Source organism: Patiria miniata, unplaced genomic scaffold, assembly GCF_015706575.1.
Source record: "Patiria miniata isolate m_02_andy unplaced genomic scaffold, ASM1570657v1 HiC_scaffold_19, whole genome shotgun sequence".
Taxonomy (NCBI): Eukaryota; Metazoa; Echinodermata; class Asteroidea; order Valvatida; family Asterinidae; genus Patiria; species Patiria miniata.
Genome location: NW_024037057.1, coordinates 8,968,873 through 8,996,640, shown reverse-complemented (window position 1 = coordinate 8,996,640; position 27,768 = coordinate 8,968,873). Strand labels below are relative to the sequence as shown.

The following is a 27,768-nucleotide window of genomic DNA, read 5'->3' as shown; positions in this document are numbered from 1 at the left end:
TTAAATAAAAATACATCTATTTCTAACAGATAGCCTATACATGTATTTCCATTTGATATTAGAGATATATCTATTTTTAATTGAGTATTTAAAATAGAACTTTCTCTATTTTCAATCGAGATTTCTATTTTGAGATAGCAATATCTCTATTTCTGATAGATATATATCTCTATTGGATAATAGAAATATCTCTTTATCTAATCGAGGCATCATAAAATAGATAAATCTCTACTTCTATTAGATATCTCTTTTTGAAATAGCAATATCTTTATTTCCATTTTTTTTCTCTATTTGAAAATAGATATATCTCTACATTTGGAGTAATTGGTGAATTGGCATGTCTGGAAATAGAGGTATCTCCATTAAAATAATGGGTTTTAAGGATCAAGTGCTAGTCTCGTTTTCTGGCCTTCCCCAAATTCTGAAAGGCATAAGGCGTCCTCTTTATTAACGCCACTTGTGGCATTTATCCCACATGTAAACGTTCCCAGTACACGCATGGCATTGTTTCTAATGATCTTTCTTATTAGTAGGCTTGCTAGTTCATGGTAGTGGCGACTGTATTCTTTGAATGCCCGCGTGAGACTTGGCTCAACTTACAAAATGCGAAATCCGCTCGAGAAACTGATCCGAAAAGGCAATTAGTGAGTTGTCACATTAGGGTTATTAATGCTATCAATTAAAAGAAAAGGCGACTGACTCTATTAAGCTTTTAAGACACTGAATACCGGAAACGTCCTCCCATAACGGCTAATGGAGTACAACGGACAAAATCAATCTTCCGATGTCGCAAAAAAAGCACCGCGCTTTATGCCAAGAATGAAACCTTATCTTGATTTGAATAACGGGTAGGCGATATCCATCACTGGCCAGCTTCGTGACATTTTCCCATTACCTGGAGCAGTTACCATCAAGGCCTGACTAAAATTTTGCGGCAGTGTTTCTGAATAAAGTAGTCGTATTTTTCCACAGGTTGCAGTCTAAAAACCCATTTTAGCTGTTGCACTTTTGCCAGTCACTGACTTACTAACATTCATCTCGATTAACCAGGTCACTTTCCTAGGAAATTAGTCCTTCAATATAATCGTTGATGCAGAGAAGCGTTTTTTCCCCTTTTATACAAAAATAAAGCAAGTATATCTTGTGTCGTATATGGTTTGCAAACACAGCAATTGCGACAAGGAACAGCAATATACTTGTGGGAATAAGTGCGCGGTCAATGTTGCTTTATCATTTCCACGATCCCAGAAAGCAATTAAAGGAAAGTGCAATGTGTTTGCCTAGCTTTCAGAAGGCATTCTCCGATGGGGATCGCCTTGACGGCTTCGATCGATGGAGATGTTTCTGGTCGGGGCTCTAAAATCGGAATCGGGTATCCGTGTACCCGACCGCTGATGTCAGGAACCGGTTCCAGATTATGGGATCCGGTGTAGCATGAATTTAGGCTTTATGAAATACGACTCATTGGTGGTATTGCGCATGCTCATGCATAGATAATTTGGAGAGGGACCGGTCACGTGAGAGGGTTTAACCAATAAAAGGGAAAAAGAGTCCGATTTTCATACGAGTCCGATTTTCATATGACACCGGTACCCTTATAAACCAACTTTACAAATTACTTAGTGATTTCTCAGACAATGAAAAAGAAGGTTTGGAATGTCAATTCTGGCGGGAAATGTTTCAAAATGAAAACCAGGCAACATGGGAAAACAAAACATATTTCATGTTCACCACATTCGCGAAAGTTCACCATAAAGCTTTAAAGCTCACTATGTACACTTGTACCTTGCTGTATTGACGCGCCGATCGGATGTGGCAGTGTTACCGTGCGGACTTTTATAAACAAATCTGGACATCAACATCCGAGATTTGAAATTTGGGGTTGCGTTTCTTAAACAGGTCCCTGAGTACCAGCGGTTTTTTTCCAATCAGATACCCGGTTCCCGTACTACCCGTATACGCACCCCTAAATTCTTGCAGCATCTTCGTCCGTGCAAATGACAATAGTAAACTCTCCCTAATTTATTTTGCAAAGTGTCATGTGTGACATTTATTGCTTGAACTGTTCCTTGCCAATATTTCTCAGCAAGTAAATATGCCAAGCATTTTTTGTGCCACATTTCTCAAGAAATGGAGCACAGGTCAAAAGATCTTTTGGCGTATGCGTTGCAACTCTTTTGCGGTAAAATAGGCACAAAGGCAGACCTAATACCTGTGAAACCAATTCTTCTCGTATTTATTCTGCACATCCACAAGGGTAGAATTTTAGACGAGAGAAAAGACTTAGGCTTATTGTCACCTATTTTGTACAAGTTAAATAGGATTTAAGCGGCGTTTAACTCGATTTCCACACGTTAGCTACAAGCGGTTTCAGCTTAACTTTGACCCACAAACCTAAAAACGCCTTGTATCTCCGCAACTATTAAAATCTTAACAGGTCTCGATAGAGACTCTTCGTACATGTCAACCTCAATCGACAAGGTAGATTGAATAATGACCTCTTTTGATTGCCGTACGTCGTGCCAGAGGGACACACATCCACAACCCACACACAGAATCGGCGTAATATCCGGTGATTTGGGCCAAAGATGTGATCGTGCAGCTCATGAACCTTGGCTTTTGTGATTTAAACGGGATTGGATTTGAGAGAAGATCGAATGAAGCAGTTGGTTGCATCTTGATATATGGTGCCCGGGGCTAGCGGGAGGGAAGGTGATCTTTCTAGGACAGGCGAGCGTGTAAAATGAGTCTTTTCGTTAGGTGTTTTCGTCGGTATCTGGTCTCAAACACCTGCAGGAGCGGCGATTTCTTGTCAACATTTTTTTGGGGGAGGGGGGCGTAGCCTACGTACCACGGGCTTAGAAATTTGCAAAGCAACTTTTAAATCGGGCGCCCATTTGCAAGTCATTCCACAGGAATGATTTTAATTTGAATAACGCTCGGCACAACTGCGAACATCTGTTTCAATAAAACTGCAAGCATACGCATTATGGCGGCTGCTGTTTTAATCAGTGTGCAAGAAGGCTGATGTGGTGATTTGATCTTTGATAACTGCTGGTTTTTGTGAGTCTATTTCAGAATGCAAATGCTAGTCTTGACTCCAGGTGATGCATTAGCGACCGGTAATTAAGTGAAAATACACATTTGCTTGGACTGGAATGAGGCACTCAATATTTCCAAGTAAAACGAAAAACTGGTTTTTGTTATTTGTCGGTTTTTCTTGAGCGTGGAAAACCTCTTTGAATAGAAAATAAGGTGAATATCGAGCTGTTTTAAGAGTTTGTTGTTGAGTTGCTGAAACCAGGCGAATTACACAGACGTCAGTTTAACATTTCGTGTGCATCATAGTTTAGTGCTAAAACAATAGCAAACCAAATACATTTTTAGTTGTTTTAACTGCCTGCAGGTAAAATGCTTGAAACAAAACTAGTTTTATTGTCTTGGTAAAATGAAGTCACTGCTTTAATTGTTTTCTAATTTCAATTCATATTCAATTGGGAAAGTTGATTCGAACATCCAAATTATCATAAGAAATAAATTCCGCAAACATCTGCACACATGCGTCTCTTTAGCCTAAGGCGAATGATATTCCAATCACTGTAAAACAAGACGATTGAGACAAATCGATTCTGTGTGTGTCTGTGCGTGTTTGTTATACCTACCCGCCTGAGGGAAGTCCGCATGATCGAAGCCCTGTTCGGTGACATTTACCCAGGGGAGACACGGCCCAATGCTCCCTACCCTCGGGTAAGCCACAGACGCCGTGCCGTGATACTCCAGCGTCACTGGGTCGAAGCAATCCAGAAAACCTGATTCAAAATGGGAAGGGGTTACAACAAAAATGAGAGTCACGTACCAATGCAAAGTAACTAGGGTTATGTAGGCCCATACAAGGACACTTGAGGGCCTCATTTTCAAGAGGGGGCCACCGGCGGTCCAATTTAGGGGCACTAAGGGGGCCTCATTTTTTAAAGGGGAACTCGATGGGTTTCACCAATAAAGTGTTCATCCCAAGGGACGGGCAAGCTATGCATCATTTTGCCGATGACGTCAAAACAAGAAAGATTTTTGTTCGGGGCACAAGGGACGATCTTTATAAATTACTGCAACACAAAAATCCTCCAAAACGGTTCTTTCTTGTAAATTTCTGTTCATATTCATGTAACCCTTTGTCGGCCTGCTGAGATCTAATTATGATCTCAACAGCCGGTCATGCATTACAAACCTTCATTATTCTATACACAGTCAGCGAATATAGGCTGTAAAAATCCCCGTCCTTCCCTTCACATCATAATTTATGCATTAATTTTGTAATTTCAGTACAGGAAGTCATGTGAAAGCTTTCTGTTAGCCTTGGTGCAATACAGTGTCTGTGTTTTGCGCTGTTACGCAACCAAGCACATCAAATATTTTAATATGTGACCCAATCTTACAAAATGAGGCACAAGTCGCCAGAGCTAGTTTATAGTAAAAGGCCCTTTTAACAGAACTTTTCACAATAAACGCAGCAAAAACAACCCACTTTTCATATAGATGATAATGTGCATGAATTAAGGTTTCAAACTGAGAGATATATTTAAAATAAGGTGCAAATTTTCTGTCTGCTTCTGCGTGTGAAAACGTAAATGTGAACATTTTGTCCACAAGTCCCATTTTGTGGGGTCCCGACACTGATATCATAGATGTACCGTACATCCTATAATGTTCGTGCCATTTTTGTGTGAATCACATGCTAGATCTGTCTCACGCAGGTATGAATTTAATCTGCGTATTTGAGCAAAAACATCGGAGGCACTAAAGTTACACTGAACACGATTTGTCAATATCGAATGGCTCATTCTGCTAATTTATTGGCAGAGTGGTTTTTTTGGAAGACAGAAAAATTACGACATGCAAATAAAAAAAATGGATATCATAATATGTTGACAAGGTTTACTCCAAACAATAATAATATTAAGGTCACTGGATGCAGCTGAATTTTTGTACCATTAATAATAATAGTGATTATTATAATTAAGTATTATTATAATGATTATTAAACTGCGGTGAAAAACAATTATGCAAAGTTTCGGAGACAAACACTTTGAAAGCTCAAATTATACAAGAATGTGCGCTTATCAAATAGACCAACTGCTCTACAATCCTTCCGAATTGATGAACACATCTCAAATTCTTTTTCTTTAACGCCGAACAATCTTAGAAGACAAATACTCTTTTCGCGCCATGATTGAGAGAAAAGAAATTTTAATAAATTAAACTTCAGCTGCATGATTGGATTGCAATAACCGATTTTGTAATTTGTAGGCGAAGGTGATGCTCATGAACGAATGTGACAAAGAACGCACTGAATTCCATGCACAGACGAAAGCTCTTGGGGCAATGAAATTTGGCTAATTGCTCCTTGCAAAAAGTTACTTTAAATCTGGGTCGCATTCACCTTCATTGCCATGGTGACTAAGCGTACAATTCAGGTCGATACAAACCCATATGTTGAATGAAATTGATTTTTACAAAGAAATGTCCCTGTTCGTTTGCCTGCCTTGCGCGCTTAATGCAACCTATTGCTACCAAGGGCGGATCCAGAACACAATTTTTTTAGGGGGGGCCCAAACATTTTTTGGACCCCCCAAAAAGTGGGTCAAAAATTACAGCATAGGGTTCGGGGCCCGCTTAAGGGCCCCGAATTTTTTTTGGATTCTAGATGCTCTGTGGTGCGATCTGAGGCAATTTCTGACCACTTTAACCAATGTTTTTTTTAGGAAAAGATGGTGGTGTACTCATTGCCTGCCTTTATTGCGATGTCACATAAAAAAAAAAATTGGTCTCGTTTGGGGGGGGGGGGGGGGCATGGCCCCCTTAGGCCCCCCCCCCCCCCTGGATCCGCCCTTGATTGCTACAACCCTATCATTTTCATTACGTCGTTGCAAAATACTTGTGCAAGTATAAATCTCCTCAAAAATTGTTAACCCCGCTCTTTTTTGTTCTTTATCACATCCTACTGTTACCCCCATCGACTTCACAAAGTGCAGCCGTGAAAAAAAATCAATAATAGCCAAACCATGCACTGAACAAACATAACATAATCATGTGTGCTTCCCGATAAAAACATTACAAAAACAAAGATATTATGATCTCATGAAAGAAAAATGTTCAAATTATTTTTGGCAAAGGAGCAAATCAAACTATCTCTTCGTATAGGTCCCTGAAATCCACGAATGTTTTTCTTGTTGTATGTGTCCTTTGAACCGTAGGCTAAATGCACTTTTTTTCAAATTTAATTAGGGTTGCTTTCTTAGAAACACGAATGAAATAGTTTCCGGGGCCTAACTTAATTTTCAAGCAGAGACAGCCATGAGAATACATTACCATGTCTTTGTCTTCATGCACGCCTTCGTGCGCTATAACGTCTGGTGAGCCCGGCCAACCGCGGCCAACCGCGGCCAACTCGTGACTTCGGCAAGAAAGACGATACATGAGAAAACGTGTACGCGGACATGTTCAAATTTGCCTTGATGCTGTAGCGTAGACATTAGACATGTGTGTAAATACCAAGCCAAACCTAAATAGCTGGTAAGTGGAATGCATGGTCTTCCAGATGGACTTACGCAAACACATTTGGATATGGCTCACTTACAAGAACAAAGATAATACTCCTTGAAAAGAATTGCCTTCTGTTAAGGAGACTCGAGCAGTGGTTATGTACATGCATTAGACATACGGGGTATATAAAGAAAGAAAAAAAATGTATTCGTAAGAATCCACACAATCCCTTCAGTTCCTTGTACTGCCTCTATGGAACGCATTACCCAATAATCTTATTGTCTCTCGTATCTGCTTCAACTCTTTCGCAATTCAAGAAATATGTGAACTATGAGTCTCAGTTTCTCGTGTTGTTTTAATATATTTTGAGTTTGTAGCCAGATCCTTAAGTTGCACGTGGCCTTAATTGTGTTTGTGCTGAATTTTGGGCAAAACGTCGTATTGTCGAAACAAAATTTGTCTACATGTACATTTAAAAGTGGGCATTTTGTTACATATAATATTACACGAAATCGAGATCAAATTTACCCCTGTATGCTATCTTGCATTCCAACACGTATAAGTACAGTTCGCTTCATAGACTACCGGTTTATCTTTATCCAAAATATGGACAACTCTGTGCTAAAGTAAAATAAAAACAAACCCATTAACTTACAAGGTTCTCTGGGTAGACAATCAGGCGTAAACGAATGAATTAAAGAAAAAATCAAGCAGTTATTAATTTTAGCTCTTCTAAATGGTCATGGCCAGATTCAAGTGTAACTAACAAAGATTCAGTATTGCGCTTTGGCATCAAATTACATTTCTAGCCTTGACACACATATAAAAAACAACAACTTCAAACCCTCGCAATTACTGTGAAATAATGGAATGCACCGCTTACACAGTATGATAGGAACCAGGAAATTTGTACGGGACGTTCCTACCATGAAAGGGTAATCTAAAAACCTGTAGTACCTGCGGAGTATAACAGGTGTATTTTTTTAGCTGGTAGCTCTCAGCAACGCCCGAGTGACTATACGCAAATAAAGGACGTTAAAATCTCAATCAAACATATGGATTAACTTCAATGCATTTTTTTTTTAGTTCAGTCAAGGATGACCAGGGCCGGGGTTATTTCATTATTAAATTGCAAACACTGCGTGACCGCTGTAAGTGGGAGTTCAGGATCATAACATGAAGATTCGACTCAAACAAAGTACGTCGACATTAAATGATTCCGTTTAGAAACAGATAGGCAGTATAAGATTCTTACATCGTCAGGGATTAAAGCTTAGTTTTTTTAATGTAACAAAAAAATAGGGCTAGGAGAAGCCAAAGGTTTATCCCCCTTTCCCTATCACGGCTAATTATAGTTAGTTATAGAAATTAAGCATAGATGTACAAAGTAAAGACAAGTGACGTATTACAAGACAATTAACAATACAATAAAAAAACAACAGGAGATCAGACTATAACAAAGAGTTGAATTATACGTTTCTTATCTGCTTACTTTTGATTTTTGTGTGTGAACATATTTAGGGACCCTGACTGTCTTATGTTTGAAAAACGAATTACTGAAATATCTTAAGGAGTAACAGAAAACGTGGGCATATAGTTCGGCTGTCACACCCCAATTTGGAGGTGGACTGAGAATTAGGGTCCGCAAAAAATATGTCTGCATTTTCTTGTCATTTAGACCTTGTAGATCGATATTCCGACGGGTGCCACCTTGCCACCCTTAATTTGAGCATTGTTTTTTTTAAACAGTAAAATATGCAAAAACGCTACCGCCATATGGTAAAATATAAGTTTTCTATAAACTCTGCAGGTTTTCGTCTAAACGTATTAATCGGGGTGCCTAGACCGTGTTTGGGGGACAACAAATTTATTAAGACTATTTCTCAATGACTAAGTTGTAGATTTTGTGCGTAATAATTATGCGAATAAGCATCTGCTATTATCTAACATTTAACTACAATCTGTATCTCCGCAAGAATGCGTCCAATCGCATCAAACAAGGTATCTAAACCCATGTTCCTAAGGTTAGGCAACTAGTGTGTGTGCCCGCGAATGCTGGAAAGTTGCACGAATGACCTGCTTTCCCCGGCCTCGACGATTGCGAAGCCTCATCCAGTTACGAAGGAAGCGGTGTCGATTTGCAAGTTATACAAATATATTATTACACTTCTTTGTATACTGAGGAAGCAAAAAAGAGTGATAAACCATCAACTGTACATGTACTTCCCCATTGCAACTTGCCCAGCGGAACTGAACTTCGACGCCGACCGGGAACTCAACGGACGCAACCAGGTTCATGAATTGGTGCATCATCCTGTTTATTTATTGAAAGGACATGCTAGCACAATGTGGTTTTTTTCCAAACCTCGAATCCGGACAAGCAAAGGTATTTCCAGTATCGGTAAGTTGTTATAGATCTCGAGTTAAAGCTATAGTCCATCATTTGCAGCCATCCGAAAAGTAACTGGCGTAATTATTGTTGAAAAACAAACTTGGTTGAAAGATAGTAAGGGAACTAAACTCTCTGTGAAATTATTCCTTCTGGGAAGCTGTCATTTTGAAGTAATCAACGAAAGAAGGCATTTCCAACGGTGATTCTTTTTGTGCGGACCCTAATTCACGGTCCACCTCACTCAGCCGGACTGCCTGGTTTTTACCGACGTAGAAAGAATGTAGTATCCAGACGCCACTTATTTGGTTGTGTACGAAGTCTAAGGAGAGTCGAGTGCATCTTAAAGGTTTTTTCTAACCAAATTGGAAATGTTTCTTAGTCCCAGATTCATGCCTTTTGAATATTTTTGCAGTGATTGATTCTGACTGTCATCACTGAGTGGGCCATAGGATGCAACATTCTTTCCTATTCCGTACTGTCTATTTGTTTAACTCGAACGCGGGATATAATGTTTGCAGGCCGCTCATACGGGTGAGGCTTGTTCTCGAACACACACAAAAACACACCCAAAACGCTGCAAAAAAAAAGTATAGAGTTGCCTTACCTCCCAAAACGGTAGCCCAGTAGAGGTTTGACATCGCTAGGAGAAGTCCCATCGACACGATATGAATCCCGTTTGCCATTTTCTGCTCCGTGTGTGTGCCGGGCGGAGCCGGAGCGCGGTGTGGGAAAATGCGGCTAGCGATCAGGTTAAATACCAGAGTAGAGTAGTCGCTCTAATTTCTGTTGGCGGAAGCATACATGTTATAAGCTGTCTTTGTGTTGTTGCTCGCGCAATGACAACAAGTGCAAGGATCGACCTAATGTTTAATGATCACGTCTTGAATTGACCCATAAAAATGATTTGAAATTTGTGAAGTAAATATTCCATAACAAAAGTTGGACTTGTTTTTGTTTTGTTCAATTCATGCCCAATTCAATAACTTTTGTATTGCTGCAAAAAAATAGCAATTTATGATTTTTTTTGGGGGGGGGGTGGGGGGTAGGTGAAGCTAGAAAATACCCGAAAATAGTACGGGGAGAGCAACTTTAAGATTTTGAATCAAGAATTACAATTACCGTTTGAAGAAATCAAAAGGTACCCCCCCCCCCCCCCCCACACACACACAGAAATCCCAAACCAAAACAAGAACATAACCCCCCCCCCCCAAATGTGGTGGCGCGGGAAGATTGTTTGGTTAATTGTTAAGTAGGCCTTTTGTGTGATCAATTTAAATAAATTAATCATTGTCACAGAAACTTATACGAAACAGGAGGTTGCAGGTTCGAACCCCGCTCCAGTCAATTTCTTTGTTCAACATTAAAAATAATAATAATAAAGTTCGATATTGAACACTGGAGGGCGCAATTTTCCATGCACACGCGCGCGGATTACCAAAATGGCGACCAAGAGAAGAAGCGAAACGCAAGTCCCCGCAGAAGAAAGCGATCGGCTGATCATTCGGCCGCTGTATGTAACATTTCGTAGACCGAAGATAAAAAGCGATAATTGAATAACATATCTGATGATTTTTTTGTTAATTTTGTGAAGGCTGATCAATGAAATTAATTGTCTGATTTACAGAATAGGGAAATATCACAACTGGTTAATAGCGGAATAGTATACATGCAACTTTAGTCCACATTGCATTGCGGGCATGGCCATGGGATTGGGAGAGTAATATACGGGCACTGTTACTTTTTTTAGAGAACAAAATCTGTTTTAAGGCTACTGGACGTCCTTAACTTTCCAAACTAGATATCAACATTTAAAACCAACACTACAGGGGTGTTGTGGATAGAGGGCAGGTTTTTTTTTTGGGGGGGGGAATTTTGGTGTAAAAATGAGTATGATTGCATGTATGATATTTGCGGCAAGACGTATTCACATGAATCAACTGTAAAATGCGTTAGAAAATATGAGTACTGAAAGTGTTGAACTAAGATTACAAAAAATAGGGTCATTGGAATTAATAAGAGAAGTCTGCTTTAGGTTGCTGAAATCAAATATTTTTGAATGATATTGATAAAAACAATTTGGACTGGAAAATGATCACAAAAAACAGGTGCCTGTGATCGCAGTTCATTGTCGTCTTATCTCAGTCTTGTTTCTTCTTATCCTGCAGGGGGGCGGGGCAAGAAGTAGGGCGGTCATGCATTATGCTGGAATTTAAAGGCAAGAAAATCATGGTGAGTGCAAATTTCTGTATTCCACATAAATAATGATAATTCTTTCCTTAGGCTTCGTTTTTTGACTTATTTGATGTGAATTCAACTTATGTTCTCAATCCCTTAATATCCAAAACACAAGGAGTGGTAGGATTTTGAGGATTTTAGGAGGTACGAGCCCACTTTATATACATGTACCTGTATTATAATAGATCGTTCCATTTTGCCATGTTGTTTTGTTTCAGTTGGACTGTGGCATTCACCCAGGCAGGGAGGGTCTGGATTCGCTGCCGTTTTTCGACATGATAGAGCCGGAAGAGATCGACATGTTGCTTATTAGCCAGTGAGAACGTGTTCTTTATTTATTCAGGTTTATAAAAAGTAATGGAACAGACAACCTGTTCAAATGCTGGAAATGTACAACTGATAAAAACAGTAATTGAGAATTAAAAATAAATCAAAGATAAAATTACAATAGTGTAGAGAATAACAAAACGTAAATTTGTAGGACGGACTTTGTGTCTAAGTGATTTGATTAACTTTTACTTAAAAAACGCTGATTTTTTTCTTTCTTTTTCTTGTAGTTTTCATTTGGACCATAGCGGGGCTCTTCCATTCTTCCTGAAGAAGACTAAATTTCAGGGTCGGATCTTCATGACGCATGCCACGAAGGCCATCTATCGCTGGCTCCTGTCCGATTATGTCAAAGTCAGGTAGGGTTGGATCCCAACGTGTGATTTTCTGAACAAAAAAGGAACTGAAGATACAATCGTGTCTGCCATTTCCCGGGCTTGCAGCAATATATTTTTACTGTCGGGCAATTCCAGCGTTTATGAAAGGAAGTGTAATGTCCGTGACGGAGCCAATTAACCATGATATCTAATTAATGATTCAGAGAAATGATCCCAAACTCCTAGTCTGTAATCTCCTTGACCATTACTAGATGATGGATGTATCAGATTTGAGAACTACATTTTCAGGTTTATTCACTGAGCTCTTAGAAGCTCTGTTACAGACATTACATAATGCTGTAATTGCATCGTTGTGTCTTACGTGACTTTAGACATGATCCCACGTCTGAAGTATGTGCCCTCTGATAATAGGAATTTCCAACATCTTTAGATTCTCTTTTTTTATGGTTTTCCCATACAGTAACATCTCCGCTGAGAAGATGTTGTACACAGAAAACGACCTACAGAACAGCATGGATCGTATCGAGACCATCAATTTCCATCAAGAGATCGAAGCTAGCGGGGTCAAGTTCTGGTGTTACAATGCTGGACACGTGTTGGGAGCCGCAATGTTCATGATAGAGATTGCAGGAGTCAAGGTAAATATCAACAAAGTGACTACAAATTTGTAATAATTAGGAACCAATTAAATTAATAAGAAAATACAGCTTCACTTCTAAAGATACAGATTATCAATTGTTAATCTAAAACCAGGGTTCGACTTTAGCCCGCTAGCCAAATGCTAGTCAAAACAGCTGCGGGCTAGTCAAACTATTCCTTAAGTAGTCCGGCTGGCGAGGCAGAAATGATTGGGCTACGGCAAAGATGTAAGGACAGGAAGAAATAACTCATTAAATTCAGAAAGCAAATCTGTACACTCTACAAAAGAAAAACATGCGGGCTAGTGAAAGTGCCCGCGGGCTAGTTAAGAGTCTGTTTCAGTAGCCCGGCTGGCTAGTGACCAAAATATTTAATGTTGAGTTCTAAAAAAAACAAATATTATCCGTTAAAGTGCATTTAAAAGTTGCTGTAGGATTATCTAAATGAATCTCATAACAAATATCAGTAAGTTCACCTCATAAAAAACTTGATGAGCTGTATTGCACGAATAAAACAACAAGATGGGAAAATTGTATTATATCCTAAATTGGAATTTTGAAGTACATGTAATTGGTCTCATGTTCGGTTCTTGCTTGTAGATTTTGTATACGGGAGATTTTTCCAGGCAGGAAGACAGACATCTTATGGCTGCTGAGATCCCAAACATCAAACCAGACGTTCTCATCATGGTAAGTACTATGCTGCACGATAGCCTGTTAATTTATGCTAAAATATGCAAATTTAAACTAATTCATGACGTTAGTGTTTTAAAAAAATTTTCCCATTTATGATTATTTATGGTACTGTGTGATCATTCACGTTACATTTATGCATAATTTATGCAAATTTATGGTGATTGAGGTAGAGCGCCCTTCCGCGTCCTTGCACCAAGCCATTGAGTCATTATTCACTCATTCCTGTAGGAATCGACATACGGCACCCACATCCACGAGAAACGGGATGAGAGGGAGGCGCGCTTCACGGGAACGGTCCATGATATCGTCAACAGAGGAGGGCGCTGTCTGATCCCCGTCTTTGCGCTGGGACGCGCACAAGAACTGCTTTTGATTCTGGGTAAGATTGTCGTCATTCTGTCGTTAAACGTGGGTTGAGACAATGGTGCTTCCCTCACCTTCAAACCCTGCGATCCAAGCTGGCATGTACACTGCATTTAAGGCCCCACCTGACTGTTTCTCCCGAAAAATTGTTAGAACTATTCCTCTTTTTGCAAATATTTTTCATTATCGTCTCTCCACAACTGTCATCGGGCTTTTGAAGAAAATGTGATGTGTACATGAGTCGGTTGTCGGGAATTTTCATTTGGAGATACAGGCCAAAATAGGGCCACTTCATCACATCACTTGGTGATCTGACTTCCTTAATTTTTGAACTAGAGATGGTATCAGCATGCGGTTTTCACAGCAGTAATGCTGAGATTGTGCTCTTTTCAAATCTGTAATAAAAAAATTTGACCGGGGTTGACAAACGACTCATTTAGCTTGATCGCATCACAAATATTGTTTAAATTTGGCTTCCTTTTGTTTTTGGCTTGTTAGATGAATACTGGGCCAACCATCCTGAGCTTCATGACATTCCGGTTTACTACGCTTCCTCCCTCGCTAAGAAGTGTATGTCCGTCTACCAGACCTACATCAACGCCATGAATGAGAAAATCAGACGACAGGTAGAAACAAGCTGCTTCTGTTTGAAGCATTTTACTTCAGCCAAGATATCTTCACCTGTAAGGGGGAGGTTATGGGTTCGAGTCCCACTGGTGTAGCTTGTGAATTATTCACCATTATAAAAATTAACCTTTCTTTTATTTTATGATTTTTTTTTGCTTCTTGTTTTCCCCAGATTGCCATCAGCAACCCCTTTGTCTTCAAGCACATCTCCAATCTTCGAGGCATGGATCACTTTGACGACGTTGGACCCTCCGTTGTCATGGCGAGTCCTGGTATGATGCAGAGCGGCCTATCTCGGGAGCTGTTCGAGAACTGGTGCACAGACCGACGCAACGGTGTGATCATCGCTGGCTACTGTGTAGAAGGAACACTGGCTAAGGTAGGACAAAAACTCAAATTTCTTTTTGGATTTTACATTGTTTCTTGTTTAACAAGCTTACCAGATATTCCTACAATCTAAAAAATGGCAGTTTCAAGACCCCTGCTTACATTTCTTGCCGTTGTACTTTTTAGACCATCATGCAATCGCCGGAGGAAGTCACAACGATGAACGGCCAGAAACTGCCGCTGAAGATGTCTGTCGACTACATCTCCTTCTCAGCTCACACAGACTACGAGCAGACAAGCGAGTTCATCCGGGCACTCAAACCCCCACACATCGTGAGTTTGAAACTTTTTTTTCTGTCATAAAATCACACATGCCAAGTTTTATTTACGCCTGCATATAGCGCTAAGTGCTAAAACATACTGAATTAAGGGACTGTAATAATCTCATTGAATACCACAGGTGAAACAAAATCAAAGGTTGGAAGGCAAAAATGTTTGGATGCTTTGATTACAAATGAGACAAGATAAGTTTGCGGTAGCACCATGTGAATAAATCTCTTTTGTGAGTATGTGTGGTTCTGAAAAGAACCAGAGTCCCTCCGGTTCTTTTCAGAACCACACATACTCACAAAAGAGATTTATTCACATGGTGCTACCGCAAACTTATCTTGTCTTAGTATCTTTCCACCATGCAATCCTTCAAATCTCATATCACAAATGAGGCAAGAAAAGTACTTTTATGGCAAAAGTCACACATTGTCAATTGAAGAAATATTGTTCCCATATCAGCCTAATTTCGAATGACACAGTTTTGGTTCTATCCTCGTTATTTACCATGCAGGTTCTGGTCCACGGCGAAGGCAATGAGATGCTGCGATTGAAGACTGCCCTCTTGAGAGAGTACGAGGACGATGAGGAATCGCACATCCAGATCCACAACCCTAGAATAACGCAAGCTGTGGAGCTGTACTTCAGAGGAGAGAAGATGGCAAAGGTAGGGCCACGTCCAGTGTTGTAGTCAAGCCTATCAAGAGTCCTCACAAGTCCTTGAAAGTCCTCACAAGTCCTTACAGGTCCTCAGAAGTCCTCACAATCCTTATAAGTCACCACAAGTCCATTACAAGTTCTGATAGGTCCTCACAAGTCCTTACATGTGCTCACAATTCCATCATATGTCCTCACAAGTCTTTGCAAGTCCTCACAAGTCTTCCTTACATGTCCTCGCAATCTTTATAAGTCACCACAAGGCCATTACAAATCCTCATAGGTCCTCACAAGTCCTTACAGGTGCTGACAATTCCATCATATGTCAGCACAAGTCTTTGCAAGTCCTCGCAAGTCTTCATAAGTCCCTCACAAGTCCTCACAGGTCCTCACAATTACTAACTAGTACTACATCATTTGTCTTCACAATTCTTCACAAGTCCTCACAAGTCCTAAAAAGTCCTCACTCGTCCTTGCAAGTCATCACAAGTCCTCACAATTCTTCACAAGATCCATCATAAGTATCTCGATTACAAAAATGATGTTTCAAAGGATGTAGTAGAGCAATGATAAACCTCCTAACATCCCTCCCCTCAGGTCATGGGTAGCCTAGCAGCCAGCAAGCCCACCAAAGACCACCGTCTGTCCGGCGTCCTGGTCAAGCGTAACTTCAACTATCACATCATGGCACCCAGCGATCTCGCCGAGTATACGGACCTGGCCGTCGGTACCCTCACCCAGCGGCTGAGCGTCGCCTACACCGCACCTTTGTCCCTCCTGACTCATTATCTGACACAGCTTTCGGGAGACGTGGAGTATGTCGAGGTGTACAACAAACCGGCGTTAAGGATCTTCAATGCTGTCACGATTGTGCATGAACCGGCTAAGGGAATGGTCACCTTAGAGGTAGGTGTGGGTGACATTCACTGGGGAGAAAGTAGGTACAAATGGGCGTAAATGGGTGCCCTGCAATCAAGGGTAGGGTTATCAAAGAGGCAGGTGTACATGGCATTCACTGGGTGTGAATGGGTATAAAAGGGTAGAAAGTGGGTACAAATGGGTGTAAATGGGTACCCTGCAATCAAGGGTAGGGTTATCAAAGAGGCAGGTGTACATGGCATTCACTGGGTGTGAATGGGTATAAAAGGGCATAAAGTGGGTACAAATGGGTGTAAATGGGTACCCTGCAATCAAGGGTAGGGTTATCAAAGAGGCAGGTGTACATGGCATTCACTGGGTGTGAATGGGTATAAAAGGGTATAAAGTGGGTACAAATGGGTGTAAATGGGTGCCCTGCTATCAAGGGTAGGGTTATCAGAGAGGCAGTTGTGCATGGCATTGCGTGCAAATGGGCTACATTTGGGTATAAATAGGTATGTGTTTAAGGGTATGGACACTTTAAGATAAAATGCATGCCGAAGATTATCAAAAAGTGTATTATGAATGAAACCGATAGAAAATTGATTGACGTTCTTTAACCTCTTTTATATTTTTTTAGTGGGTTGCGAATGCCGTCAATGACATGTACGCAGATGCCGTGATGGCGGTGGTCGTCAAGGTTTCAACAGATCCAAACGCACAAAAGCGTAAGTGAATAAAGAACTGGAAATTCTGTCATTTTTAATAATTAAAATTAAACTATTTTTTGATTACGGCCTGTTTGCAGTCTAATTGAGTCAAGCAGTACTGCCACAAAAGACAACTCATATAGAAAATATGCCACGAATGTTATTGATATTAAAAGTCCATCAATTTTCCTATTAAAGTTTGTGTTAATTTCTTATGAACAAAATTGTGTACATAATTATGTTCCCGTCTGTCTTGAGTAAATTTGCATACGTTATGTTCCCATCCCACTCATGAATACATTTGCATATCATAGTCCCAGTCCTAATGAATAAATTTGCATACATTACATTCCCATCCCAGTCAAGCACATCCCGCCCAAGAACGACATTGACCAGTTCAGCCAGCGACTGACCCGACTTCTAGAGGACACGTTCGGCTCGACAGCCGTGACCCACGACGACAAAACCGACGTGATAACGGTCAGCATCGAGGGCAGGGAGGCCCAGATTAACACAGAATTACTGGTAAGCAAAGAAGCTACATTTCTACTAAGCAGAGGACCTTCGTGCTTAGCAGCTATTGCCTGAGAATATTCAAAACCAGTGTGCATTGCAAGACACTGTTGCGTTTTTTGCAAAGCAAATTTGCAGGTCATCTGAATTTTATATGAAGTTGGCCCTGTTTAGATGTTGAACCCCCCCCCCCCAACACACACACACACACACACAAATAGAAAACAAATTTTGAAGAATAGGATTCTTCTGAAAATCAGGCTTGAGATTTTGCATACTTTTGCCTGAAATCAGACTTTTTGAATCCGAGAGAAAAATCATCATAGAAAGAAAGGCATCTTTCAGACCCTTTTTTAAATTGACAATCTCATCTCTTTTAACCAAATTTTGTAAGCAAAGTCAATTTTTCAGCCAAGGAGCAAAATCGGGCAAAATGCATATTTTAAATATTTGATATTTTCTGTTTCTGGTTTGTCCCACAGGAAGTGAAGACTGAGGACAAGTCTATGTTTCAGATGATCAACACGGCCATACAGAGGTTACACAGTGCAATAGAACCCACACAGAGCTGAGACGTGAACTCTCAACTTTGACCTGTGACACGGAACCGCATGAAATATCAGCACCTGTGCTCTGTGGGTGGCGAGGGCGGCGTAGCAAATTGCTAGGGGGTAGTGATGATAAAACAATGTTGGGTGAACTTTGACATGACCTAGCACAAAGACATCACTGCAAAGAAAGTTTACAGGAGCGGTTACAGAGCTGATAATGAACTCTGACCTTTGACATCATGACCTAGCATGTAGATACCAATGCACAGAATTCAAAAGTGTGGCTCTAAAAGTGGATACGAGCTTTGATATTGTGACCTGGATGATCACACCTGATGACACTGCCAAAATATGCTGGAACCTTTCGGAAAATGTGGTTAACATCTATGGCTTGTATATGTATTACGGACAACATTATAGTGTTGTATAGCAGTGTTTTCTCTGCATATTGCACATTCCTATTCGGTTCGTTAGTAAAAACGTCATACACGCGCGCGCACCACTGGTTACTAGCGCCCATTGGCTTAACACTCAAGTTGCGTTAACTTCCGGTTCTATTCGCGCTTTGCTAGACCATTTAAAGTACACGTGGTTTAAGTTGACATGACGTCACATGAATGAACCGGTTTTAAAAGAAACTTAACAATGCTGATGCATTGTGGGTAATAAGGTTTGCATTATGAGCATATCATACATTGGAATAACAAGTCATTTCAGAATTCCAAAAATTCATGATTTTCCCTCTGGGTAAATGATCCACAGCAGGCATGCACAATTATAGAGGGTACAAATAAAATACAAGAAAAAGTCTTGTTCTGCATATTTACTAAAATCTAAAAACAAACGTTTGTACCATTTTGTAGAGAATACAAACACAATGAAATCAAACACAATCCACTGATGCAAAGGAATTATAGAAGTCTCAGTATTTCTTTTAATAATAACTTTTTTTGTATTTAAAGAAGACTTTTTTTTCAGTCTGCCAGCATAAGTAGACGGTTTAATCTATACGAATCATTCAAGATTTTGTCGTGTGAAACTGCATTTTTACGTGTTGTACAATTTTCATTTTACGCTCAAGAAAAATATGATACTGTACACGGCCCAACCACCACCCTAAGAAACTTACATAAAAAAGGCAAGTTTTTAAAACACAAATATATATTTAAAGACTGGTCCCCTAACTACATATAACTGGTTACCACTCTGCATTTCATAGTGCTGAAACAGTTGCGGGAAACCAGTGACTTTCAGTAGACTGGTTCCGACCTCGGAACATTTTTTCCCACATGAACAGCTACACTCGTTTGTTATTGGAGTTTGACTACCTGAATTTATATTAAAATTCTTTCTGCTACTTTTGAAACTTTGTTGCAGGAACAGACGTGAATCATATGATGTCTCGCTTTTTTTTTTACATGTGTGCTCTCATATGGGGCCCGTCTCAATTCATAGCCGAGACGAGTTCCGGACAAGTTGTGGGTAGAATCATTCACTTTGTTGGGAAGAAGCTCGGCATTTGTCCCCGGACGTGTTCCGGGGAAATTTTCATCAGCAACTGCTTGACTCACCAATACTGATAACTTCATTGCGGGAAGATTGCGGGGAAGTTGTTCAGAATCCTGTAACTTAAACCCGCTACAATGTACACAACCTTTCTGGAACTCATCCCAGATATGAATTGAGATGGGGCCCTAAGAAAGCGCACATTTCAACAAAGCAGGATATCACTATGATTCAGGTCTTCGTTCTATTTTCTGTTCTCTTAATTATATTTCAACATTGCATTCAAGTTTTTACAACTTTTACGGAAACTAACACACTAGAAAGTCATTAATTCACCTTATATACACAAAGCAAGAAAACTGGTATAAAAAAATGAAAGTGTTTATTCAAAAGAAATGTTTGCATTTTTGTCGGGGTATATATTGTTGGAACACAATTAAAACATTGTAGTGTTCCATACCATTTGGATCATTCCGTGCACCAACTTCTTGAAGTATTTTGAGATTGTGAACTACATCACTAAATCAGGACCATAGACATTTATCATCAGCTATTAACAGTGCAAAGGGACTTTTTTAAAAATTGTTTCAATGACCAAAGATCTCAAATTTTACCAGAAAATCATTTTCGTTGGGGACTTGGTCATTCTTCGGACAGTGTTACCATGTGAGCGTTACTAGTCTAATAGTATTTTTAATTAGCGCCCTTATTTATTTATTTTGGTATAAAAATCAACACCTGCAAAATAAATGCAATCATTTATAACCACAGTGGCTTACTTGTTGATGTATCTGAAAGTTGTGTACGTGTAAATAGCGAAAGAAAAATGTCAGTGAAAGAACGAACTTGAAGACCTGGTTGAAAGTTCTTTTCTTGTCTTTTTTGGACATGAAAGACGAGAGTTTCTGGGATTCGAACTGAAGTGTCCACTGATGTGTCAGCGAAAAAGAAAATAAAACAAATAAAAGAATATATCAGAGAATGCAAGAATTTGGGGCTCCCTTTCAGGTGAGAAATTTGAATAATATGTTCAACAGTTGATAACGTACAAAAGGGCTAAACAATACAAGCTGTTTTTCTAATTCTAATTGTTAACCCATTTCAGATTATAGGTTGTTACCTTTCACAGTTGTATCTTTAATATCTAGAGTACTTTTAATATGAAATTACGTGGGGAGAAAATGTCCATCTTACCACTCTTTGCTTAAGCGTATGCAAACAGTCAACCACGCTGCTTCTGGCTGCATATGAATTATTCATAGACTGGGTATGCAAATTATGCTAGCTTTCTTAAATTGATATGAATATTCATCATTTTGGTTAACATATACATGTAATCATTTTAAGTATTTCTCTGAGTATATGGTTTTGTAGTCACCACGGGAGTCTTGCGCTGTTCAAGCACTTATTATTCAGACACACTGCATGTTCAATTTAGAAGAAAAAAAATTCTACCCAAAAGTGTGTTCACAGATAAAACCTTTTCATAGGTACTTTTACCTGCAAAATGTGAATATTATTTATAAACATTTATTCGCAGAGTACACTCATCAATCTTTACATGTAGAGAGTTTTCTCCATGAAAAAAGCTAGATACTCCTCTTAAAAAAAAGCTTGTAGGTGTAATAGATTTATGATTCATTCAAATTCATTTAAATTGAAGGAAGCCACGCCCACAAGTGTTAAATATGCATAATCAGATTTACATTTCATTAATATTCATAAAGAATGAAAGATTTTTTTTGCATGAACATAAAAAAAGCCTGCACCATTATGTTTTAAAGTTAATACATAATTCTACTCATTTTTATACCTTACTTTTTTCAACCTTATTTTCTCGATACACAAAAAACCACCTTTTTCGTTATATTACAACCGCGAGAAATCGTATAAAGAACCAGCTGCCTTGCCTCCCTCTGGCAATGTATCAGCTACTTCACCTTCCCCCCCTGGCAATTCATCAGTCCAGCAGCTACATGTACACAGCATACTACAAAAAAAACTTTTTAATAAAGTCTAACCGTGCTCAATACGGGTTAAACTTCTTTTCATACAACATACAAATATTACTTTCGGTGAGTACTGTATTCAAGAGGATTTTGAAAAATAGCGACTAGCAATTTTAATACTTTATATACAATAACAAAAGACTTTTTTTTATTTTAATCAACCGTCCGTTTTCACCAGTTTCGGGCAGTCTCTGTTGGATTGGCTTGAAGAGGCATCACATGACTTGTCAGGTGACCTGCCAGGACCAATCAGATTCCAATTTGCTGACGGCATCAAACCAAGTTTGCATCATAAGCTGATCACTCCATAGGCTGCGAAGGATCAGTCTTCTGCGCTAAGCTAGTTCATTAAGCGCTTAGTGGTACAATGACAAAGGAGTCTAATAGATGGCCAACTTGGAGGATCGTTAAAGGGAATATACATCATTTGCTTTTGCTGTAATTTTCAGAAATGGATGGAATTGGGGGCTTGGAAATATATAGCAAATATAGTTACACTGACTTTTTTGAGGTTTTGGGTTCGAAAATGCTATAAAAACCAAGAAAAACAATCATTTTCCTGTAGTCTGGTTCCCTGTCTCCATTTAAGAAGAAACAGAGCAGTTTACATACATTGGGGAATTGTAAGGTCAGGGAAACAGTCTAGCTGGCTTGTACCCGTTCATAGGTGTGTAATCGATTGCAAACAAGTGCGATGGTCAACTGGGGCCAGTATTTGAAAAAAAAAAGTTTTTTCCAACACTTGTCGGCCGATCAGCGTTTGAAATTGATACAAAAATACCACTTTTCTTGAAAATGACAGTACACCAGGTGCCATGATTTTACAGGATGCTTTACACTGTCATTCACTAACAGTCCAGCAAGGTATTTCAAAATGATTTGGTAGTTTTATTTTTTGATGTTTGCAAATGTTGTATTTTCCCTTGAAGCAAGATTTCAGATCTTAATTTCCAGTATTAAGGGGTTACACTGATGTTGTTCAATTAACATATCGCAATTCACTGCAGCATTGAAGTGCAAACCTGAAGCACCTTGGACGTAGCAATTCCTTCTTAACTTCTCGATTAGTCCGCTGTGGAAGACACTTCCATGACATCACTGTGGTTCAACAATAGAGGGCGCTGTGTAACGACGAGAGCATGTGAAGGACACACACTGCTTTCCGTTTACAACATCTTGCATCTCGATGTAATAAGATCAATCCACTTTGGTGCGACGTCATTTGGAGTTTGAGTACTTTGGAGTTTCAGTATTGCAGACTGCAGTTCCATTTTTTAAAAGTAGTAAACAAACCGGGATGAATATTACATAAATTACCACAAAAATTCAGGCTTTAGTGAAGACGTTAAAAGTTGCTATTGGGAGATGGGGTATATGCAGCACATTACTCCTTTGGAGATTATTTTCGAAGAGACTTCTGGTGTTGTCGGTTGAAAAAAAACATGCAGTCATTTTTTTTTAATGCAGTGCTGACAAACGGCACTGCATCAATGCAGTTATTGTCCACACAGGTTCACTGCTGAAGCTTTAGAGGTCATCCTAGTTGACCTCGGGAAATCTAAGGTCACCGGAGGTCATTTTACAGCAACAAAGGTCATCAGAGATCACGTCACTCAGTCCCAGTTTTGACCTCAATAGGTCAAAGGTCATACTGAATGTCCTTGCAGCAATAAAGGTCAGTACATGCTACCTGTGGGTCAAAGGTCATGGCACTTGGTCAGTTATGACCTTGAATGTTCACAGGTCATGCTGAATGACCTCTAGAGACAGCCAAGCTACTCCAAACCTGGGTCAACTTGTGGGTTGCAAATGTCCAACACCCAAGGCTCAATGACCTCTAGGGGTCAAATGCCACATTAAATGACCTCTAAGGGTCAAAGGTCAACTTAAATGACCTCGGCATTAGCTCTGGGCTGCACCGCGGCATACATCGGATCCTCCGGTATCGCCTGTTCTGGTGCCTCTTGCTGCCACTCCACGCCCTCCGTTTCGACAGCCTCGGTCTCGGTCTCAGGCTCAGGACAGGCATTGGTAACTCCAAAGAGCTTCTCGGAGTGCTGGACCCACTGCTCAACGAACGCCGACAGCTGAGACTCATTGGCAACCTCTTCCAGACTTTTGAACTCGGGATGCAGGAGGGTGGGCCACCAGCAGACGGTCAGGTTCTGGGCGGCCATCTTGTTCACCTCACTGTTGGCACTTACCCTGAGAGGTTTGAAGGGGCAAAAAAAGTCACCCAAAAAAAATTGATTAGGAAGATTTCAATCAATGTGAAAACAGTCCCATTTGATTTGATTTTCTGTACTTCGCAACATTATAGGCCGAATAGTGATACAAAATTGGTTTAAGATCGACACATTTTTCCAAGGAAGTCAATTGTTAAAAAATAAAATACTGAAAAAAAGAAGAAAATTGGGCCAAATATGTAACAGCTCACTGATACTGGGCCCAGACGACATACCTGCCAAAATGCTGCATAAGGTATCTGAGAGTGGCTAGCCTGATTGGCGATAGCTTGTTGAAGAATTCAGGCATTGCATCTAGGAAATCCGCTGTGCTTTTTCCTACATAGGCAAAGAACCACGGAAAAAATAATTGTAACGCAATTTTTTTCTAAGTTCAAATAAACCACAAAAGGGAAACTGACTAGGTGCATTAAAGTCGAACAAAGAAATTGACTGGAGCGGGGTTGGAACCTGCAACCTCCGGATTGCTGTTCCAGTGCTTTACAAACTTAGCTATCCAGCCCTATATAATGTTGGCAGTTTCCAATTTTGTCAATGTCCTTATCTTTGTTCAATATCTGTGTGTAATTTTGTTGTTCAACTTTTAAAAAAATTTGAAACAAGGAAATTGGAAAAAAAATAATAAAAAAAAAAATTCAAAAGGAAAAAATAAATTGCTCAACCGACCTTTAAACATTTGGAGGAGCTCGGCCTGCTGTTCTCGGGGTATGAGAGGGTCTGGAAGATTCTTGAAGAATGCCTTGACGGCCGAAGCGACGGCATGACAGGAAATATCAAGAGCTTCAATGGAGATGTTCGGATCTAGGATAGTAAAGAGGCCGGATATTTGACGCCTGGTACCATTCATTGGAGTATCATTGTCTATGACAGTTATTTCACCATGCAATATTTGTCCATATTATATATTTTACTGTTACCTTCCTGATATATTTTACTCTTACCTCCTAAAATATTTAAATCTTACATTCGTAATATATTTTACTCTTTCCTTTCTGATATATTGTACTCTTACCTTTCTGATATATTTTACTCTTACCTTGCTGATATATTTTACTCTTACCTTCTTGATCTATTTTACTCTTACCTTCCTGATATATTATACCCTTACCTTCCTAATATATTTTACTCTTACCTTCTTGATCTATTTTACTCTTACCTTCCTGATATATTATACCCTTACCTTGCTGATATATTTTACTCTTACCTTCTTGATCTATTTTACTCTTACCTTCCTGATATATTATACCCTTACCTTCCTAATATATTTTACTCTGACCTTCTTGATATATTTTACCCTTAACTTCCTGATATATTTTACCCTTACCTTCCTGATATACTTTGCTCTTACCTTCCTTGAACATTACCGTGAGTGCATCACAATCAGCCTGCTTCCCCGATACTCTGTAGATACCCTCTTGACCGACCCCTGTATGGAAACCACAAGGGGTTAAGAAGATCTCAACAACAGACCGTTTTTAGTCCCTAACTTGTCAGACTCCAGTATTGGTCCCTTTTTCTGCTTTTAAAGGGAAAATACAACATTTGCAAACATCAAAAAATAAAACTACCAAATCATTTTGAAATACCTTGCTGGACTGTTAGTGAATGACAGTGTAAAGCATCCTGTAAAATCATGGCACCTGGTATACTGCCATTTTCAAGAAAAGTGGTATTTTTGTATCAATTTCCAACGCTGATCGGCCGATCAGCGTTGGAAACAACTGGCTTTTTTTTTCAAATACTGGCCCCAATTGACCATCGCACTTGTTTGCAATCGATTACAAACCTATGAACGGGTACGAGCCAGCTAGACTGGTTCCCTGACCTTACAATTCCCCAGTGTATGTAAACTGCTCTGTTTCTTCTTATATGGAGTCAGGGAACCAGACTACAGGAAAATGATCGTTTTTCTTGGTTTTTATAGCTTTTTCGAACCCAAAACCCCAAAAAAGTCAGTGTAACTATATTTGCTATATATTTCCAACCCCCCAATTCCATCCATTTCTGAAAATTACAGCAAAAGCAAATGATGTATATTCCCTTTAAGACCAAAGTTGGACACACAAGGCCAATGGCTCATGTATTTTCATTTAGGTTTGAACGAAGTATTCTTGAGATGAAGACGAAAGTGGAGATGAAGCCATGGTTTCTAAACATCTCATGTTTCTTTAGAAATTTTGAGCTACAGACAGGCACGCAACTGGGAATTTACAAAACAAACCAGCAAATTCCAAAACACACAAGACTTTGTATGGTATTTTCAATTTGTAATGGCATTCATGAGAAGTAAACAACAAGGAAATCAGCTTATCCGAGGAAAAGTTGCATACCTGTACAGAAAACAAAGAGCTAAAAATTCAACTGACCTTCTCTATCGATGAACTCTATACATTTCTTGACAAACTTGGGCACGGGGTCTTCCTCCGTGACCAAGGTCTCAAGGGCCTCCCCCTTGGGTTTGGTGTCAAGGTAGGGTGCATAGGCTGGTGGTTTCTTCACATTCTTCTTATTTGATTTTTGGCGTTGCTTCGGCTGTTGCCGTTTCTGTGCCTGTTTGGAAGTAGGAAGTGTAACATCTGTTTTAGACCAGCGTTCTACAGTCACGCCAAAAAATAATGCCAATTAGACTGACTCAAGTGGACCCACACAGAGTTTGGTTTTAGATGGGCCACAAGTTCAAGCCCTAATAAGCCATTTGCAAGTTAAATTTGAATAAAATCTGGAAAGCTGACTTAATCAAATGCTTTGCACGTATTTACTTTGCATTCTCCTAACCCAAGAGACTGTTACTTTATTACGTGATTCGGGGCAATGCTTATGCTAGCAACCCCCAGCTCCAGTATGGTCTGGTGTCTTTGTGCCATTCTCACCCATTGTGAACGATGTATTGGTGCTGAGCGTCTCTTACGTAACTATGCAACAGCTTGCCCCGAATCATGTGATTAGCAACAGTGTCTTTGGTCTGGAGAATTCAAAGTTAACATGTGCCAAGCATTCTGAGCAAGTCAGTGTACCAGATGTTTTCCAAATCTAAATCCCAAAGGGTATAGGTCACTCGCAAAATGGCTTATTAATTCACTGGACCTGGAGTCTTTGTAAACGACTGCTACAATCAATCTTCACGCCTCGTCAATCCTCAATAGGTTCAAACGCTGAGCTTAATTCTAATCTTCAGAATGACTTATTTTGGCACGCACTGCAAGTCTGAAATGGCCGTCAGTTTCCACACACAGAGGTGAATGTAGCTTAAGCTTAATTCTTTGAAAGCATCTTTTTATTCTTTAATTGAGTTCGAAAAATCCCACCACCAGGGCTGAAGTCTTACACTACAGAGAGTATCCGCCACCAGACCACAGCAGTCAAAGTCTAGTAAGAGAATGAGTGGCATTATTATAGTGGGGCGGAGAGGGGAAATATTTGGGGGAATTGTGCCTTTGATGATACAAGCGTGGCATTTGGCACACAGTCAGAGTATGTCTTAAGAAAGATACTTGGCTATAGGGCCATCGCAGATGTGTTCTTTGAAAAAATATATAGGCAGAATTACAAAAGAAATTCAAAATTTTCAAAATGGCTGCCATTGCCGTACTACATGTGGTATGCATACTGTTTACATTTTTGTTATTGACAATTTGCACATTGCTTACATTTCCGAGTGTGACCAACAAAATATTGTGCAGGGGTTTGGACCGGAGGTGGTGTTTGGTAATTTAGTAAAGCAAAACTCTGCAGCATGGGGTATTGTGACTGTCAAAGGACAACTCATGAGACGGGCATTAACCTAGGGGTCAGGTTAGGGGTCAAGTTAGGGTCAAATTATGGCTCAATCCGGTTACCTTGACCATTTTCTTATCGGCAGCCTGCTTTCATTTTGACCTAAGGGTAAGGTTAGGGGTCAAGTTAGGGTC

The 27,768-nt window shown here is 39.8% G+C and overlaps 3 protein-coding genes across 25 annotated transcripts in view; 1 reads left to right on the top strand and 2 right to left on the bottom strand.

The window, feature by feature from the left end:
• LOC119725675 overlaps window positions 1-9,644 on the bottom strand; it is a 40,753-nt gene extending 31,109 nt beyond the window's left edge. The window contains exons 1-2 of the mRNA XM_038197197.1: window positions 9,537-9,644; window positions 3,663-3,809 (exon numbers count right to left, since the gene is read on the bottom strand). Of these exons, the coding sequence (XP_038053125.1) occupies window positions 3,663-3,809; window positions 9,537-9,615 (226 nt within the window). The 5' untranslated portion in view covers window positions 9,616-9,644. The remainder of the gene's footprint in view (window positions 1-3,662; window positions 3,810-9,536) is intronic.
• Window positions 9,645-10,371: 727 nt separating this feature from the next.
• Window positions 10,372-20,587, top strand: LOC119725673 (cleavage and polyadenylation specificity factor subunit 3-like). Its single transcript, XM_038197195.1, has 15 exons — window positions 10,372-10,442; window positions 11,098-11,161; window positions 11,386-11,483; window positions 11,725-11,853; window positions 12,293-12,470; window positions 13,071-13,160; window positions 13,395-13,545; window positions 14,028-14,155; window positions 14,329-14,535; window positions 14,670-14,816; window positions 15,325-15,477; window positions 16,065-16,373; window positions 16,966-17,053; window positions 17,397-17,560; window positions 18,031-20,587. Exons 1-15 carry the CDS (start codon window positions 10,372-10,374, stop codon window positions 18,118-18,120), a joined length of 2,067 nt encoding a protein of 688 aa, XP_038053123.1. The 3' UTR covers window positions 18,121-20,587.
• Window positions 20,588-23,103: 2,516 nt separating this feature from the next.
• Window positions 23,104-27,768, bottom strand: part of LOC119725671 (rho GTPase-activating protein 5-like) — a 71,011-nt gene continuing 66,346 nt past the window's right edge. For all 23 annotated transcript variants that reach the window (XM_038197171.1, XM_038197170.1, XM_038197182.1 and 20 more), the window contains 5 exons: window positions 26,227-26,410; window positions 25,209-25,286; window positions 24,527-24,661; window positions 24,076-24,178; window positions 23,104-23,819 (listed from right to left, as the gene is read on the bottom strand). In XM_038197171.1, coding sequence (XP_038053099.1) covers window positions 23,501-23,819; window positions 24,076-24,178; window positions 24,527-24,661; window positions 25,209-25,286; window positions 26,227-26,410 — 819 coding nt within the window. In that variant the 3' untranslated portion in view covers window positions 23,104-23,500. The remainder of the gene's footprint in view (window positions 23,820-24,075; window positions 24,179-24,526; window positions 24,662-25,208; window positions 25,287-26,226; window positions 26,411-27,768) is intronic.

Bases quoted from the DNA above. Each gene is read 5' to 3' on its own strand.
- LOC119725673 (XM_038197195.1), top strand. From the start codon at position 10,372: ATGGCGACCAAGAGAAGAAGCGAAACGCAAGTCCCCGCAGAAGAAAGC. The intron at 14,536-14,669 runs GTAGGACAAAAA...TGTACTTTTTAG, and splicing joins TAGAAGGAACACTGGCTAAG to ACCATCATGCAATCGCCGGA. The intron at 15,478-16,064 runs GTAGGGCCACGT...CCCTCCCCTCAG, and splicing joins GAGGAGAGAAGATGGCAAAG to GTCATGGGTAGCCTAGCAGC.